Raw genomic sequence first — 16,563 nt, 5'->3', positions numbered from 1 at the left:
GATCACAAAGGTACAATTAATGTAAGTTAGATTGTCTCTCCAGGTAAAATGTAATTTCTCTGCATGGCTGTTCATATTTTCTTCTGTCACTTCTTTACATGTCAAACGATTCTATCATTCACGTTTATACAGAAATAGGTCACTTTTTAAACTATTTAATACACTACTGAAGCAAAACTATATGTGTCTAAGAGGTATTTTCTTCCTAAACATACTCATAATGGTCTTCATTTAATGTCCACTCAACAAATTTTTACATCTTTCAAGGTTTACTCTTGTTTCTGCCTCCTTTGCCTTGTCCAAAAACAGCGCTCTTCCACTTTTGCAAGCTAGTTTCCATAGTTACTCGGGTTGTTTCACCATTCACTATTTTAGCTGCCTGGGAGAAGGCACCAATAGCGAAAAATGCTATCTTCTCGCATTTTATTTATTTATTTATCCAGAAGTTTAAGTACCCCCTAGACATTATTACTCCATAGCCATTACATTGTACATTTGGCATTTTAACATTACATTGCCATCATCTACAATGCTAATGTGAAGTGTGAGTTGCTAGTTTCTCTCACCGGTGGTCCAGGCTCACCAATTCCTGGAGGACCTGGAGGCCCTGGTTGCCCCTGGAAACCAATATCACCCTGCAGAGTGCAAGATAGTGAGAGGAGTGCTCACACAGGGTGAGAGTCAGGTGGATTATTATGCCTTCGTGACTTAATTTTCCAAAAGAATAGGGTAGCAGACTTTACCTTGGGTCCCGGAAGGCCAATCCCTTGTTCCCCTTGGATTCCAGGTGGCCCAGGAAGTCCCCTTTCCCCCTATAAAAAGACAAGCAGGGACAGACTTGTGGATACAAAGACGCATAAACAGTTGCACGTACAGTTGTGTTAATCGAAATCTTGAGTAAACATCAGCAAGGCTCCCCAGGTTCTGAAACGACAAAAACTAGAAAAACAAATCTAAAATGACTGACTTTCTTTCCCACACCCACATAAACATACATGATCTGCTTCCTCTCATTCTCAGCTGTTTTTAAAGGGGATTTAGTACTACGGTGTTCCTTCATTCCTTTAGCTTTATTGTTAAAGAATGCAATTATTCACGCAGAGGTCATAAATCACAGCTTTCCTGTGCAACAGGAGGGCGAGCAAGAGGCGTGAAGAGGGTGTAGAAATGTTAGCAGGCGCATACCAGTAGAGTTTTTTTCTTTGGTTCCCCTTTCAAGCAAGTTGGGACAATGTTTAATGCCAGACATTAGTCTGACATTCAGGTGATATAGGATGACAGCCAGACTATCAACATGAACATTCTTCCAAAATAATTAAGGAGGGAACACTTGGTGGGGGAGTGTGTGCTTATGGCAGAATTGGCAGGTATAACACGGGACTGGGGGCTTAAAAAGTGGGAACAGACAAATAAGCTGACAAGGTAATAACAGATGAGCTACTTCAGAGGGCTTTCCAATGTTCCAGCAGGGACGGATCATAACTCACAATAAAAGGGTTCAAATGTATAGTCATTGAATCAGTGTTATCAGTTAGTAGAGCTACTTGACATTTGTGATGTTATTTATGCCGGCACTGGATGAAGTTAATCAAATTGCATTTTAAATGTCAATGTTGTGTGTGTGATATTTTGCATCTGACGATCAGGGCAAACACTTTATTTATGTCACATTCTTCCATATGCAGCAAAGCGTTTCATGTTTCACCACTACTACTCCACAGGTACCAGAATTATTGGAGGCTCCTTTGATACAGCTATGTAAGACTTAACCCAAAGCAGACTTTAGAGGACTTTATGTATCCAACTAAAAAAAAAAGAAAGAAAGTATACCCTTCAGATATACATCTGGTTTTAAGATTTTGGGTCACCTTTGATGAATGCTTTGTGGCTGGAGAAGGGGAAAGGCCAGTCTCTGGCTGAGAGAGAATTCCCTCACATATAAAGGAATGTCTGATTTATGTCTCCTTTATGTCTTCCTTTTGTACTCTCAGAACAAGTTCTAAAGACATGTAGTGCAGCCTTGTTGAAAATCAAATGAGCTTATAGCTCTTCCACAGGGGCCACAGTGGAAGGTGGAGTGAAAAGGCTGCCATAATCAGATGCACCTATCTTAAATGTAAAAAATGCTTTATTCTCTATACAACAATCAAACAAAAATAGGGACTGGCTTGATTGCTCAAAAATAAAGTTCCTCTAAAGCCGCTTAAGGTGGCTCTGAAAGTGAGTCAGTCCGCATAGACTCACCAGTTAAAATGTCCAACGTTACAACATTAAAAACCTTATTTAGAGTATGGCACAAAAACTATTTTGGCTTCAACTGTACTACTGCTTTAATTAACCATTTGGATACAGGCTTAAAGTGAAATTGTAGGTGTATCCATGGTTGCTTTAATTGACAGGTACACCTGCATGGGTATAGGTGTACCTGCACAGGTGTGTTACGCTTCAACTCAACCAGTGATGCTGGTGCTTTTTGGAAAAATTTTACTCTCATCAGTTTTTTCATTGGGCCATCCAACTATTTTATTTCATTTCTTTTTCTTAAGTACTTTCCCCACTTTTTTACTTAATTTTTAATTTCCCTGTGCTACGTTTTTCAAACATTTGTTTTCTGCTCTTACTTATAGACTGTTTCTGTCTTCACATTAATTTTTGCCTTCTGGCTAAACCTGTCAGTTAGTGGTCAACTTATTGCAGATCTGGAAGAGTAAGAAAATCAACACTTTTTTTGTGTGTAACAAGAAATTATTATTATTTTTTTTTTAAAGCAATAAATAAAACACATTAACCCTTTATTTCACATGAATTCTGTGACTTTAAATCCAGCCACCTTAAAATGACTTAAATCTACTGTATCCATTTGGAGATGTATTAGCCAAAGTGGGTTTGCATCTACAGTTCGAGATCGTTGAACTTTGACCTGACTTTTGCTGGTGCACATAATGACTGTTAACAACCCTCTTTCGGACTACTTGCCAACTTATTCATGTTCAAATGAGTCTTCTTCATACAATGAGGTTATTTATGAAGTTCCAGTGGTTCCACGCTAGGCCCAGTTCTACGTATATTATACATCCTTCCCATTAGCAGTATCATTCGATGGGATAGCATACAGTTTCATTTGTTGTTGTTTTTTTCTTCTTCCTCCTGTCCTCCAGCACTGTAGCAATCAGAACTGCTGTCTGAAGGCCAAAAATTACCAAACAGATTTACTTTCACAAGTGGACCATTACGGCATTTGTTATAATTGTCCACTTGATAGTGATATTTTTTTAGAACTTTATTAGGATTTCTTATTTTGGATAACCACAACCATGCTGGAGGGGCATTAATACAACCCTGCAGTGGTTGCGGTAGAGCTGTCTGGCCACATCACGGGACAGCATGGGAGCCCTTCTTAATAAAGCTGTGTCGAACTGGGAACAGGACCTTGTGTCACTCCAGGATCTCTAGTGTGAACTGGTTGTTTAGGCTAAAGTCTGCTCCTTTCACGTCCCCTCTCATCAGACTCTGGGATGCTTGAAAACACCAAGTTATCTCTCATGCTATGGGCCTGGAGATTGATAACAGTCTCTTTTATTTTTTTATTTTCTTCACTAAGCTGGGTCACTTTCTCAGTTAGAGAACTGACCAAGTCCCGTAGCGAGGCATTTTCAGCAACAAGTGTTTCCACCTGCTGCTGGCTGAATTCCAAAATTTCCCTTAGGTATTGAAATTCCAGGAGTAGAATTTTGACCAGAGACAACCTCACGTCGAAACTGGACAATTTGCTATCAGTTTAGTCCAGGAAGTCTTTACTAGGCAGTGATGTTGTTTCGAGGGAGTCTGTCAGGCAACTTCTCTTGGAGGACGGCGTCTTGTTCTTGGCTGGGGAAGAGGAACTCTGGGCCTTCTTTATGATTATAGCGTCAAAGCACCAGTCAGTGTGTTCCTAGAGAGCTCCAAATTCTACTCGCTGTCCTCCAGAGTGTTGGAAATGATTATGCTGATGTATTTTGTTGTCCGTCAGCTGTTTGGTATAATTTTTGTAAAGTGTTTGTTTAATTCTGAGCCACTCCTCTCTTTTTCTTCCATTGCTACGAGCCAACCATCATTTCTATGCAGATGATACCCAGCTTTATGTAGCCATGAAACACACCTATTAGTTAAACTGCAGCAATGTCGTAAAGACCTGGATGACCTCTTATTTTCTGCTTAAAAAAATTAGATGAGGTTATTGTACTGGGCCCTAAAAATCCTGGTGTCTAACCAGATACTTACTCTGAATAGCCAATAATCCTGACAAACAAGTTAATACATTAAATGTAGGCTGGACTATCAGAATATCCTAACAATTCATTGAAAAGCCCTCAGTTGATCTTAAATGCTGCAGTAAGAGTACTTACAGGGACTAGAAAGAGAGAGCCTATTTCTCCCATACTGGTTTCCCTTCATTGGCTCCGTGTTATGTCTAGCATCTCTCTTCTGTGGGCCAAACTCCCACGAGACAGCCTGTTTACCTTTAAGATAAGGCTTAAAATTTTCCTTTGTAATCAAGTTTAGTTAGGGCTGGATAAGGTGAGGTAAATGGTAAATGGACTGATTCTTACATAGCACTTTTCTACTCTGTCTGAGAACTCAGAGCACTTTATACAACTTACCTCCTTCACCCATTCAAACTTCTTCATTCAAGTACTCTCATCTATGCTTTTGATAAAGCTTATAGTTAGGGCTGGATCAGATCACACAGAATCCTCCTTTAGTTACGGTGCATTAGTCCTAGGCTGCTGGAGGCTTTCCCTGATGCAATGATTGTTTCTCCTTTACTCACCTCTTTAACCCTCTATATGTTCATACACCACTTTGTATTTAATCATTAGTTATTATTAAAGTCTGGCTCCCTTCAACAATATGTCTTTTGTCCTGTCCCCATCTCCCCACTTCCAGCTGGACACGGCAGATGGCTCCCCTTCCCTGAGCCTGGCTCTGCTGGAGGTTTCTTCCTGTTAAAAGGGGGTTCTTCCTTCCCACTTTTGCCAAATGATTGCTCATAGGGGGAGTTTTCTCAGTATTATTGTAGAGTCTTTACCTTACAATATAAAGCACTTTGCATAACTGTTGTTGAGATTTGATGATGTTGGCAAAAAATTGCAAATAATATTGCAAACAGGAAGTGGGTAAAAAAGATGGAAAGAAAGTAAAAGCAAACAAATCTCTATCCATTATGCGAACCGAGGATACACTACACTACATAATATCAGTATTTTAGATAGAAGTTTAAAGCATGTCAACCACTGCAATTGGCTTCAGTGAGACAGAGGAGTACTTACTTTTTTGCCCATCACACCTTCAGGTCCAGTATCACCAGGTGGGCCGGATAAGCCCTAAAAGTTAAATGAGTTTGTGAGTGACACACTTACTGTATATATAAGTAGTAGACTGAAGTAGTATATTAAGTTAATGTAAATTAATTATGGATAACATAGACCGACATCTTTGAAATAAAAATACTGTCCTGGTGTCCTACTGACCTGAACAACAACATGCTAAGGCTGTATGGATCAGGCTACACCTGTTGATGTGTCATGGTCCTGGGTCGAGCGACCCAGTGTTTGAGTTTATGCATCTTTTGTATTCTTTTGTGCCTTAGCTTAGTTCACCTTGTTTATTTCTAGATTGCAATTTAGTCTTGTTCCCTTATGTCATCTCCCCCTGCACTCAGTCTCCCTGGTTTCTGCGTCTACGTTTCTTGTCTATGCAGTTATGTTAAGTTCATGTCATGTTTTATCTCCATGTCTAATCTCCATGTTTCCTGTTTTACTTTGAAAGTCTATATTCAATGTCAGTGTATTTAGTTTCACTTATCCTGTCCTGTCGTTAGGTTCATGTGTGTCAGCTGTGCTCCCATGTGTGGCCACTTCCCCTGATCATCCCTCATGTGTATTTAGTCTCTGTGTTTCATGCAGTCTGTGTCGCGTCGTCTGTGTTTCCACCCTCTATGTTGTCACAGCCAGTCTCTGTATCTATAGTTATGGTTTCCCGTGTCTTCATAGCTTTTCCTAGTATCATTTTCCCAGTTTAGTTATAGTTTAGTTTATCACTGCGTTTCTGCCTTGTTCGCACTTCTTGTCACCAGCCACAATAAAGGCTCGCTTTCAGTTAAGTTTACTCCAGCCTACTCTCGTGTGTTCGCACCTGGGTCCACACACACACCACCGCACGGTCTGCCTCCTCAGATCGTGACATGATGTGTACCTGCCACTAACAGTCACTATTAAAAAAATATTATACAATTTAATGATACAAATTTGTCCTATTTTTTATCATTCTTAAGTGCATTGTGGGATGTTTTGACAGTTGATTTGGTACCAAGAAAAATAAAAAATAAAATTTACCTGAAGTCCACGATTTCCTCTTGGTCCAACTGGTCCTTCAGGACCCTGTAAGAAATGACATTTGTTAAGCTTCATGTTTCAGGGTGATCACAAGCAATGCTTACAACTTTGTAATATTTAAACACATATAAGATTGGTTTCACAGCATTCAAATTGCAACATACTCTGTCTCCCTTAATTCCAGGTGTGCCACACTCCCCCCTCTCTCCCTGTGATAGAATAAAAAGTGTTAGGTGAGTTCTTTAGTACAGCATCATTATGCATAATTTAGGACTTTTAACCCATGGTTTTTCTATGACACGTTTATGACACAGAGTGCAGTTCCCAATGTTCACTTTATTATTGAATGGGAAATATGTAAACACAAGATTGACATCAAACATAGTTGAACAAAGGAAAACAAAACTGAACTGCATCACATTTCCAGTATTACTTTATTATGTCATGTACAGAGGACATAATTCTGTAGGTTCCCACAAGCATGGTGAAGTTTGCATAACCATGAAGACACAGAGAGAGAGACATAAAGAGAGACTAGAATCTATACATTACCTTCTCTCCTTTGTATCCTGGTTTTCCCTGTGTGTACAAAACATCACGTCAGGAGGAGAAGGACAAAGAGAAAAGCTCTGCCATACAGTTAACAGAAAAATACTTGTCATTCTTCTTATTCTACAACAATGATTTATGGAAGAGCGATGTTAAGGCTTTCACACTGAATTTTTCAGTCTTGACTTAGCCTTGACCTTACCAACTTGATTTAAGCTCACCTCTGCTCCAATTCGACCTGGAAGTCCACCGAGCCCACTCTCACCCTGTGAAAAAGATCATTTTAGTTTAAAAAGGAAAGGCAGCCCACGTTGTTTGCATGTGCTTTAACTGTGTAAAATAAATACAAGCCTGCACCTTTTGTCCTTTTGGGCCAGGGCTTCCATCCTCTCCAGGACGACCCTTCTTGCCCTGTAGAGAAAGACATTGTAGCAAGGTTAAAGATACATAATCATCCACAGAGTAACGTTTCTGTTTGTTAATACTTTGTATAAAATAAATATATTAAATCTTATTTAATTAACTTTATTCCCTGTAAAGATAGTGAATAACTATATTTTACTATAACTACTTGGCAATACACCTTTAAGTCTGGCCCATGCCATCTTTTGCAGGAGACCCTTCAACATGTTGAACAGCTGTCAGTGGAAGTGAAGGCCAATAAAAAAGCTTTCCTTCTTCCTATTGCTGTTCTGCAATGCACAGTATAACAGCTCTTTTTGTTTAACAGAAACATGTTTCCAGTTCATCATAGCCGCTGAGTCTGGGAGCAGATGAGACAAAAGAGACGTGGTCTGCATGCGAGTGTAAGTCCATAGCCGAACAACCGTCTGGTTGTTTTTGCTGTTTTTGTGTTGTGAACTGTGCATGTTCTTACATTGTAAGTATGCGCCTTCTTGTGTGTGTCTGTCTCAGTGTTTCCGTCAGTGTGTGCAGATAGACACAGCTTTGGTTTTGGAGCATTAGGTTTGAAAGGGTAATTACGCTGTTCTCATCCTGTGAAAATACATCAAAGCAAAACTGCAGTGTCTAATTGCAGCTGACCTTCTCGCCATAATAAAAGACATCCTCTTGTCACGACATGGCTTTGGCAGGCAAAGGAGGTCTTTCATTGTAACATCGTATCTGCTGAGATGAGTCCTCACACAATCCCAAGTTCATGGGTTGCTTTAACAGAAGTGACTCTACTGATTTCTCATGTACATTTAGATCTTTTATGAAAAAATCGCTAGAGGAATGTACTCTAACTGCTTCAGGGTTGTTTAAAACCATAAGATTTACTCCCTCCCTCAGAAGTAGTCTTCTGGCATAGACACAGAGTTGTTATCTGTGCTGTGCTTGTTATCAAACAAGCCAGTTTTGGGGTCACTGTCTTTTCAACACAGTAGAAAAATATGGATTATGATTGTAAAATAAATGATAACAATTTAAAATTGATAAATGAGGTGATTTTTATAACATTATTTAGGAGCAATTGTTACAGTTTAGCTCCTTTTTAATAAATATAATTTCATAATTTTATACTATAGAAATTCTTACATAGCGGCGTTGTTAAATGTCATTCTAATTTATTATTTTTTGATCTGGAAAAGCAGAAAAGACAGTTTTCTAATGACTAAAGCTATAAATGTAACAGCAAGGCTGTTTAGAAGTGTACTTGAGCTGTTTAACTTCTTCAAAATTGTATTTTTCTGGGGAAGATATTTAATATTCAAATGCTGCAGTTATTTGCTTCTGTTAAACAGAGCTCTATAGTGAGTGACAACCCCAACACTGGTATGTTTGGAGGCTTTCGGTGAGGCTCAAAACTTAGAACACTGTACCAACTGTCTAGTATCAGGTTCTGGGGCTTTTCTGTTGAATCTGAAATCATCAGGTAAACAGTTGAAACGTGGTCATATTTGGGTGTTCCAACATGATAATGATTCCAAACACACATCAAAACTGGTTTTTGAATAGATAACGCAAGCAAGATAAAGCAAACTATTAACGTTTTGGAGTGGGCATCCCAAAGCTCTGACCTCAACCTTATTGAAACTACGCTTAAAAACAGGGTCTCTTATCAGGAAACCAACCAATTTAAATGAACTATAAAAACAAGTTTGGTCAAATATCCGTCAGAATGATACAGGAAGCATCTGGTTTAGATTTAACTTACTAAAGGACATCCAGCCAAATATATATATATGAGCCAGTATATGTAATTTTGATAGCTCAGTCAGGTTTTTTAACTCTACTGGCAACAACTTTAAAATTAAACATGCTAACTGAGGCCTGTAAAGTCTGAAAAGTAGCTCTTGGGCTTTTTTTTAGTAATTTCTTTGAGCACTGCAATATTTGACATTTGGGTGAATTTGGGAATTTGGGAATATTTTCCACTCTCAATAATCTTGCTCACTGTACAGTGATGGACTACAAGTTATTTGAAAATGGTCATATAACTCTTTCCAGATTGATGGAGAACAAATATTGCTTTTTAAAGGTTTCTGATGATGTGTCTCCTGCTTTGTGTTACAAATATCTGAACGCTACAGACTAGTGAACAGTCAAGATCCTTGTTTTTATAGAGGTCTCACCTCTCACACCTGGTTTTGAGCAACTCTGTAAAATTAAATTCAATATTTATCTTTTATTTATATGTAAAATGCAGTTCTTTTTCTTGTGTTGTTACATAAGAAAAAAAGCAATGTTACCCAATTTTATTTATCTTACATATTACATACTTTATTTTGTAATTATTGAATATTGGACACTTTTCTGTTCCATAGACATTGGCATACTTACAGCAGGTCCGCTGGGTCCCCTCTCACCCTTCTCACATGCACATTTGTTCTGCAGGGGGCACTTCAAAAAACAAGAGGAGAAGAGTGAGATGGACCATACAGGGGCATGTAATAAAATATGTCTGGAAACACATGAGGCTCAAGACTTACCCCTTCATCAGCCACAGCTGTCTGTGATGGAAGAAACAGAACAATATCAAGATGTTGTAACCTTTTTTTTTTTTTTTTTTTTTTTTTTACATATATACAATTCAACAGAGTAGCTCAAAATTTAAGGTAAGACAATATTCTCAGTATTCTGGCTTCAAAAGACTGCGTCTAAAGACACGTCTGTTATTAGAGGACCTGAGTGTTGCTATTCAATGAGAACTAAAGATAAAAGACAAGTTCTCAGCTGGGACAGGACTACATGCTTATGACATACAGATGCTGACTGTACAATGAGATGAAAGTCGTGAGTGTAGATGCTGCTCGGCTGTTGCATGCCATCAGAATTCAGTCTGTCAGATCCAGTGTTCTGGGAACCTCAGCGCAGGTTTTCCATAAAGATTTTCCTTTGTCATATTTGGATGTGTACCACCTGTGTCAACAGTAAAGCTTAAGTTTGAAGCCTGAGTGGCATTTGAGGGGCTTGTTGAATGATGAAGTATGCTTGCATGGGTTTGCTGGGTTGCTATACTTACTGCACCCAATTTTCCCACAAAGAGTTATAATGTGGAGCACGTGTTGCTGCCAGTAGCCTGGAAGCATGTCTGGAGAATGTTTCAGAGCAACACATGCTGCAATTGTCTTGGCAGAAATACTTATAAAAGTTAACCCAACTAACTTAAGTCAATATAAAATGTTTCTTAGTTTCATCACGTTTCTCTACAGAGTTTTATTGCTAATGACAGCAGATCTATTACCATGGCAGCCGGTAGCAGGTGTATATAGGGAATGCAATAAGGCAAGAAATCAAAGCAGTGGGTGGCAACAATGGCAGCAGCAGTGGAAGTGCTTATGCGGTGCCTTGAGATACTAAAGACATTTGATTTGGAAAGCATCTGTCTGCATAATGGCTTTTTGAAGATTTTATCTGTCATAATTCTTTTCCCCTCTGGAAACAGGCAAATATCAAACATACATGCAATTTCACAAGCAGTGTAAGAGCCGTAGATATATGGTTTCTAGCCAATTCAGAGTGATTACATGTAAGTCTGAACATGCATGAACATAGGCTTTTCTTCCAAGGTGCTTGAATGAAAATGTATTTAGAAAATATCTTGATGCATTCTCAATCATCCAGGAAAGTAAATCTCCAAAAGTTGAATCTGTTCATCTGGATGTAGCATTTTGTGGGAGAAACGTTTCGTCACTCATCCAAGTGACTTCTTCAGTCTCAGCTGACTGCAGGTTTCCCCAAACCTTATAAACAGTATACTCATCCAAGTCACTTGGATGAGTGACGAAAGGTTTCTCCCACAAAACGCTACATCCAGATGAACAGATTCAACTTTTGGAGATTTAGAAAATACATTTTCTCTGTACCTATGAAGCGCCTTGAGGCGACTTTTGTTGTGATTTGGCGCTATATAAATAAAATTGAATTGAACTGAATTGAATTGAATTGAATTAAAAACTACAACTGGGCAATTTATATTTTTGTGCCATGAAAAATTAATTGCACCCTGCATGATTTCTTAGTGTTAGTGCGTATTTGTCAAACCCCAAAACAAGCAAAAAATGAAATGTTGCATCAGGTTATCAAACACATTTTAGTATGAGAAAAAGCAACATGAATAAATACAAAATGTGGTTCTTTAATGATTATTTAATTGATTAAGGGGCGGGGGGTGTTCCAAAGCTTAGTTCATTTTCACTAGGCATGCCCAGGCTTGATTGCTGCCATACCCGATAAATCCTGAAATCACTTAAAAAGAACCTGTTTGACAAAATGAACTATGCTAAATGAGCTCAGAAACCAACACATCATGACTCTTTCTTAAAAAAAAAAAAAAAAAAAAAAAGTTGAAAAACAATGTCAAGAACAGAGTCTGGAAAAACCACTTCTAAGGGTCTGGACTCTACCAAACCACATGGACAGCCATTATCCAAAAATGGGGAAAACTTGAAACAGTGGTGAATCTTCCCAGGAGTGGCGACCTAACAAAATGACTCCAAAAGTGCCTCAATAACTAATACAACAGGTCACAAAAGAACCCAGAACAACATCTAAATATCTGTGAAAGTTCTCAGTCATCGAGGTCATCGTAGTCTAAGGAGGGTCAAGGACCCCCTATTGATCCTCTACCTAATCACACGAGCCAATGTGTGAAAACAGGTGTGGGTCACAATCCAAGCCAAGGTTTCGGGTGAACCCACTGACCCACACCCGTTTTCACACCTTGGCTTGTGTGATTTGGTAGAGGTCCATGACCCTCTTGGGGGACACTCCCATAGGGCTTAAAATCTGGGACTCTCCACCAGTTGTTCTAAGAACTCAAGAAGCTTCTCGGATGAGAGGTGAAACGTCTTCAAGAAACTTAAACAAGTCCAGACGATTTTCTTTCCAAGCTCCTTAAACAACAACATCTAAAGAAATGCAAGCCTCACTTTCCTCAGTTAAGGTCAAGGTTCAACAGGAAGAAAGAGCCTGGAGAAAAATGCCATCCGTGGGAAAAGTCCAAGCCAGAAAAACACATAAAGGCTTGTCTCATAGGAAGGCTTGGGTAGCATTATAACTTAATAACTTAAATCATCACTTTGTGTTTACTAATCTTTTTTAATATTAAAATTTGTTTGATTATCTGAAACATGTAATTATGACAAATGCCAAAGACTAAGAAATCAAGAAGTGGGCAATTTTTTTTTTTATTGCAGTGTACCATAAAAAGCTAATAAGCCAGCCTTGAATCTACTTTGTTTGCTATAATTTTGCATACAATCCAAAACAAGCAAAAACTAAATGTTGTTTTTACTCACAATTTCTTTAATAACTTTTTCCACAATGTTTCTGTCCTGCAGGTTGTGAAGGTAGCGGGAAGCTGGGGAGTTAGCAATTAGCTGCAGCTGTGCTTTATTAGCCAGCTCGTTGGCTTCAGGCGTGATTCCTATGGCAAAGAAACGGACACCCTGGTTCTTGGCATCAGCCACGGCTGAAAATATGTCTGGGTTCCTTGGGTGCGAGATGCCATCAAAGAGCAGAATGGCCACCTTTACGCTGCTGGTATCTGACTCTTCTGAGTAGATGCGGGTCAAGTTAGTGATTGCATAGGTGGTGTAGGTGCCGTGGCCAATGTACACGATTGGAGAAGTTCGAGCCTTAAAGTCTTCTGTGCCTCGCCATTGTTTGAAGGTCTGCTCTATGATGACGTGACTGCTGTACTGAAGGAGAGCTGCACGGGAACTGAGCCCCCGTCCAGTCTGCAGTCGCAGGCCCTGCAGCCGGTCCATCAAGTCTAAGGCAAAGCGCTTTTCCTGGGCATGGTTGTCCTTGGCGCTCTCTGAGCTATCGATAAGAAAAGCTATCTCCAAACTGCAGTCCTCATCAACAAGCGCTGCGAAGAGAGGAGTTAGTTTTTATGAAACATGCAATAGCAAAAATGTCAGCTGCCTTAAACTGAAATCTCTCAGCTTTTAAATATTAATGAAGTTATTAGTGAAGAGGCAGGAGAAGACAAGACAAGAGAGCAGAGACGACACGTAGCAAAGGGCCTCAGGTCAGAATCGAATCACATTATATTATATTATGTTTAACATATTACATTATGTTATATTAAACTCATGGGCTAGTTTATCGATAAAGCCTACAGTCACTGGATAAACCGACCAAATCAAGTGCAATCCAACAACAGTTGAGCATTAAATTATAAAATACATCTACACTTCGAGTAATTGTTAAAACTGACAATAAGGTGATAATACTGTTTTTCACAGTAGGTAATGGTGCTGTCCTGGATAGTAGGATATGCTATAAAGCATGGATATCATGTGACTGACAGGTTAATGACCATGAGCATCTTTCAGTTTCTCAGTCAGATTCTCCCCTCAATCCTCACAACTGCATTTTCCAACAGCATGACAGTGATGGCCAAAATTCTCAATTGAATGAGACTCTGAACCAATGAGTGGCATCAACTAATGTTTAACATTTAAAATGCAGAGTGTAAAGGACCAAGTAAGTATTTAGCAAAAGAAGCACATGTTGCATTTCACTATTAGAGGACAGCTGTTAAGCGTCACAGCAAACCTCTGGATACAATGAATTTTCCTGTATTTGTTGGCTGGAAATTTTCATTTTAATGATTTTATACCCACCCAAATGCAAAGACCCGACTGATCACAGTCAAACAAATTTCATTAGTAGGGGTGACATTTTTATCAGACTGTCCTCTAGAGGGGGGAAAGGTGATTTATTGACTGTTATAGGCTGATCGCTTTTCCAGAAAAGTGTGATGACTTTGTGAATGTGACATGTCATTTTAAAAAGAAAATAAAAGTAACTCAACTTGCTGTGCCAACCTTGGTGGAAGGAGGTCACAGATCTAATACAGGCTGAGGATAAATCACATTAATCTTCACGGGAATATGTCACAGAGAGAATGTGCCTGGGGAAACAGGATTCTGAGCGAATAAAACATTTGGGTAACAGAGCACTGAATGGTCACGAGGGAGATGGATGACTCTGAGAAGCCTCAGAGATACAATCAATCCAAGTGGATTGCATCCTGCAGCGATGTCCTTGTTGAATATCATGTTCTACTCTTTTCACCTGTAGCTGTACTGTTTCTTTATCTGAACAAATTCCACACCACTCCCTCCAAATTAGAGTTTTAGTGGAAAAGAAAAAAAGTAGACTCTGGTTTTCTAAGAAATGCTTGAAACAAAAAACTTACATTTGCCATTTTGAGGTATGAAGTTTGAAGAATATACTTTGTTCTTCTTCTTGGGGGTTACCACTGGTTCTTCATAGCCTTCTTCATAGTCTTGTGCCAATAGACCATGAAGTCCCCATAGCAGCAGGAGCCAGTGGGTGGAGGGGACCATGACTTCCCTAACAGAGGTATAGGGAAAGCGATTAAAAAAGAGATGCATTTGAATACTCCGCACAAAACCCTGTACACACTCACAGAACAAGCTTTAACAAGCATAAATGTTTAAGACTCAGCCATCAAGCATGCATACCTTGCAGTGTTGCTGACTCCTTAAGAACTTGTGCCCTGTACTTCGTAGCTCTCCTGGCAGTGAAGAAATTCAGGAAAAAATTTAAAATAGGACAAATAAGAATTTCTTCAGTCAGAGTAAGTTTGATTCCATGTCCTGTGCATCATGTTTATTGGCCAGTTGCAGAAGTTGTTGCAGAGTCTCCAGCTGCAGCAGGCAGCATATAGTCACACCAGAAGCTGGAGCAGCAGTGAAAAGCCCAAAACCTTTATTCTGGCTCTCATGGGACTCCCATAAATTCAAGCCGTCCCCAAGCTTGCATTAAATGAAGAGAAGTCCGGCCCTTTTTCTGATGATCACTCCCTTTGGGTGAGAGTGTGGGTGGGGTAGAGAGGCAGTTACAGATATTCTAGAAAGATATGACTGAGCAACTAGTAACCTTTCCCTCTAAGATCATTTTTTTGTAACTGCTGGTTGGGTTCCAAGTGAGTATTTATCCATGTTTTCAGTGTGTTTTGTGGCAGTAGGGCAATTTAGGACATAAAGATAAAGATATTATAATATGTCTGGTGAGAAAATGGGCAATCTATCAATTTTTTCGATATACAAGATGCCTCATTCATCCAAGCACTTTTTATACACCTAAGTGCATTTTTTGTGTTACATCCTTGCCCAAGGATACTTTGTCATCCAGATTCGAGTACCCAGAGCTCAAACCACCACCCTGATTGGTAGTTGACCTGCTCTACCTCCTGAGCTGTAGCCTCTCCACTGGTGCTACTCTATTATGTAACTGTCAATATGACTGGACCATTGAAGGTAAAGCCCTTTTTTCAGGTTAGCTATTTCAGGTAAGTATTTTGCCTCTTGGAACTGCTGTGAACACATTACAGATGACAGAAGCTCAGCCAAAAATGTCCCATTGACCCCCTGGTGACTGGTTGCTGTATATGTTATTAGCCTTCCATATAAACCAGTAGTACTTATTTAGGCTACACTTTGAGCATTTTAATATTTATTCACATTTGTGTTTACCTGATAATTGTAAGTCTAGCATTAGCTTCCTTTTAGCTCAGATTTTAGACCCCACCATTAACAGAGGTAAACATTTAACTCATAGTTTTTCCTGTCTGAATATACCGGTAATGTATATTGGATTTTTAGAATTTATTTGTGGCTAAAAGAAATAGTAAGAGTAAAAGAAAATAAAGCTGGAAGTCTCTGTCCACCTTTGAAAACACCCAGAGCAGGTATCTGTTTTTCCTTTGACTTGATTTCCTGACATTTACAATACTCCGAACTAAGTAAACTAATAAGAATATTTACAGACCAATTTAGTCTCTACAGGTAAATACTAGTGTAATATATTTCTGAGAGTACATTTGGATGAAATTTGCAATATTCATTTATTTATATTGTTCAGATCTTCACAAAGTTAAATAGATTTTTTTAGATAGCGGGCAGCATGGTGGCACAGTGGTTAGCACTGTTAGCTCACAGCAAGAAGATCCTGAATTTGAATACCGTGTCTCCCTGTGGGTTCAAATTCAGCTTCCCACAGTCTAAAGACCTCTTGCTCTATGGCAGCTGGGAAAGGCTCCATCCCCCCTATTTTAATATCCAAGGTTTTAAGTCAGGTTTCCTCCACACAACATAAGATTTACTGTCATTTTCTGACAGAATTAACTTTAAAGCTGGATGTGAGGGGCTAAAAC

At 39.1% G+C, this 16,563-nt stretch overlaps 1 protein-coding gene across 2 annotated transcripts in view; it reads right to left on the bottom strand.

Moving 5' to 3' along the window:
* Positions 1 to 15,178, bottom strand: part of LOC100699459 (collagen alpha-1(XXVIII) chain) — a 36,750-nt gene extending 21,572 nt beyond the window's left edge. Inside the window, exons 1-13 of one of the 2 annotated variants that reach the window (XM_005449934.4) lie at positions 14,870 to 15,178; positions 14,581 to 14,738; positions 12,668 to 13,242; positions 9,857 to 9,877; positions 9,708 to 9,767; positions 7,281 to 7,334; positions 7,145 to 7,189; positions 6,927 to 6,953; positions 6,539 to 6,583; positions 6,375 to 6,419; positions 5,310 to 5,363; positions 744 to 812; positions 567 to 635 (exon numbers count right to left, since the gene is read on the bottom strand). In XM_005449934.4, coding sequence (XP_005449991.1) covers positions 567 to 635; positions 744 to 812; positions 5,310 to 5,363; positions 6,375 to 6,419; positions 6,539 to 6,583; positions 6,927 to 6,953; positions 7,145 to 7,189; positions 7,281 to 7,334; positions 9,708 to 9,767; positions 9,857 to 9,877; positions 12,668 to 13,242; positions 14,581 to 14,731 — 1,215 coding nt within the window. In that variant the 5' untranslated portion in view covers positions 14,732 to 14,738; positions 14,870 to 15,178. Of the gene's footprint in view, positions 1 to 566; positions 636 to 743; positions 813 to 5,309; positions 5,364 to 6,374; positions 6,420 to 6,538; positions 6,584 to 6,926; positions 6,954 to 7,144; positions 7,190 to 7,280; positions 7,335 to 9,707; positions 9,768 to 9,856; positions 9,878 to 12,667; positions 13,243 to 14,580; positions 14,739 to 14,869 lie in introns of those variants that run through there. The other variant, XM_005449935.2, reaches the window with a different exon arrangement.
* Between the last annotated feature and the right edge of the window lie 1,385 nt (positions 15,179 to 16,563).

Source organism: Oreochromis niloticus, linkage group LG23 (genome assembly GCF_001858045.2).
Source record: "Oreochromis niloticus isolate F11D_XX linkage group LG23, O_niloticus_UMD_NMBU, whole genome shotgun sequence".
NCBI classification, from domain to species: Eukaryota; Metazoa; Chordata; class Actinopteri; order Cichliformes; family Cichlidae; genus Oreochromis; species Oreochromis niloticus.
The sequence above is the reverse complement of the archived record's forward strand: the minus strand, read 5'-3'. Positions and strand labels throughout refer to the sequence as shown.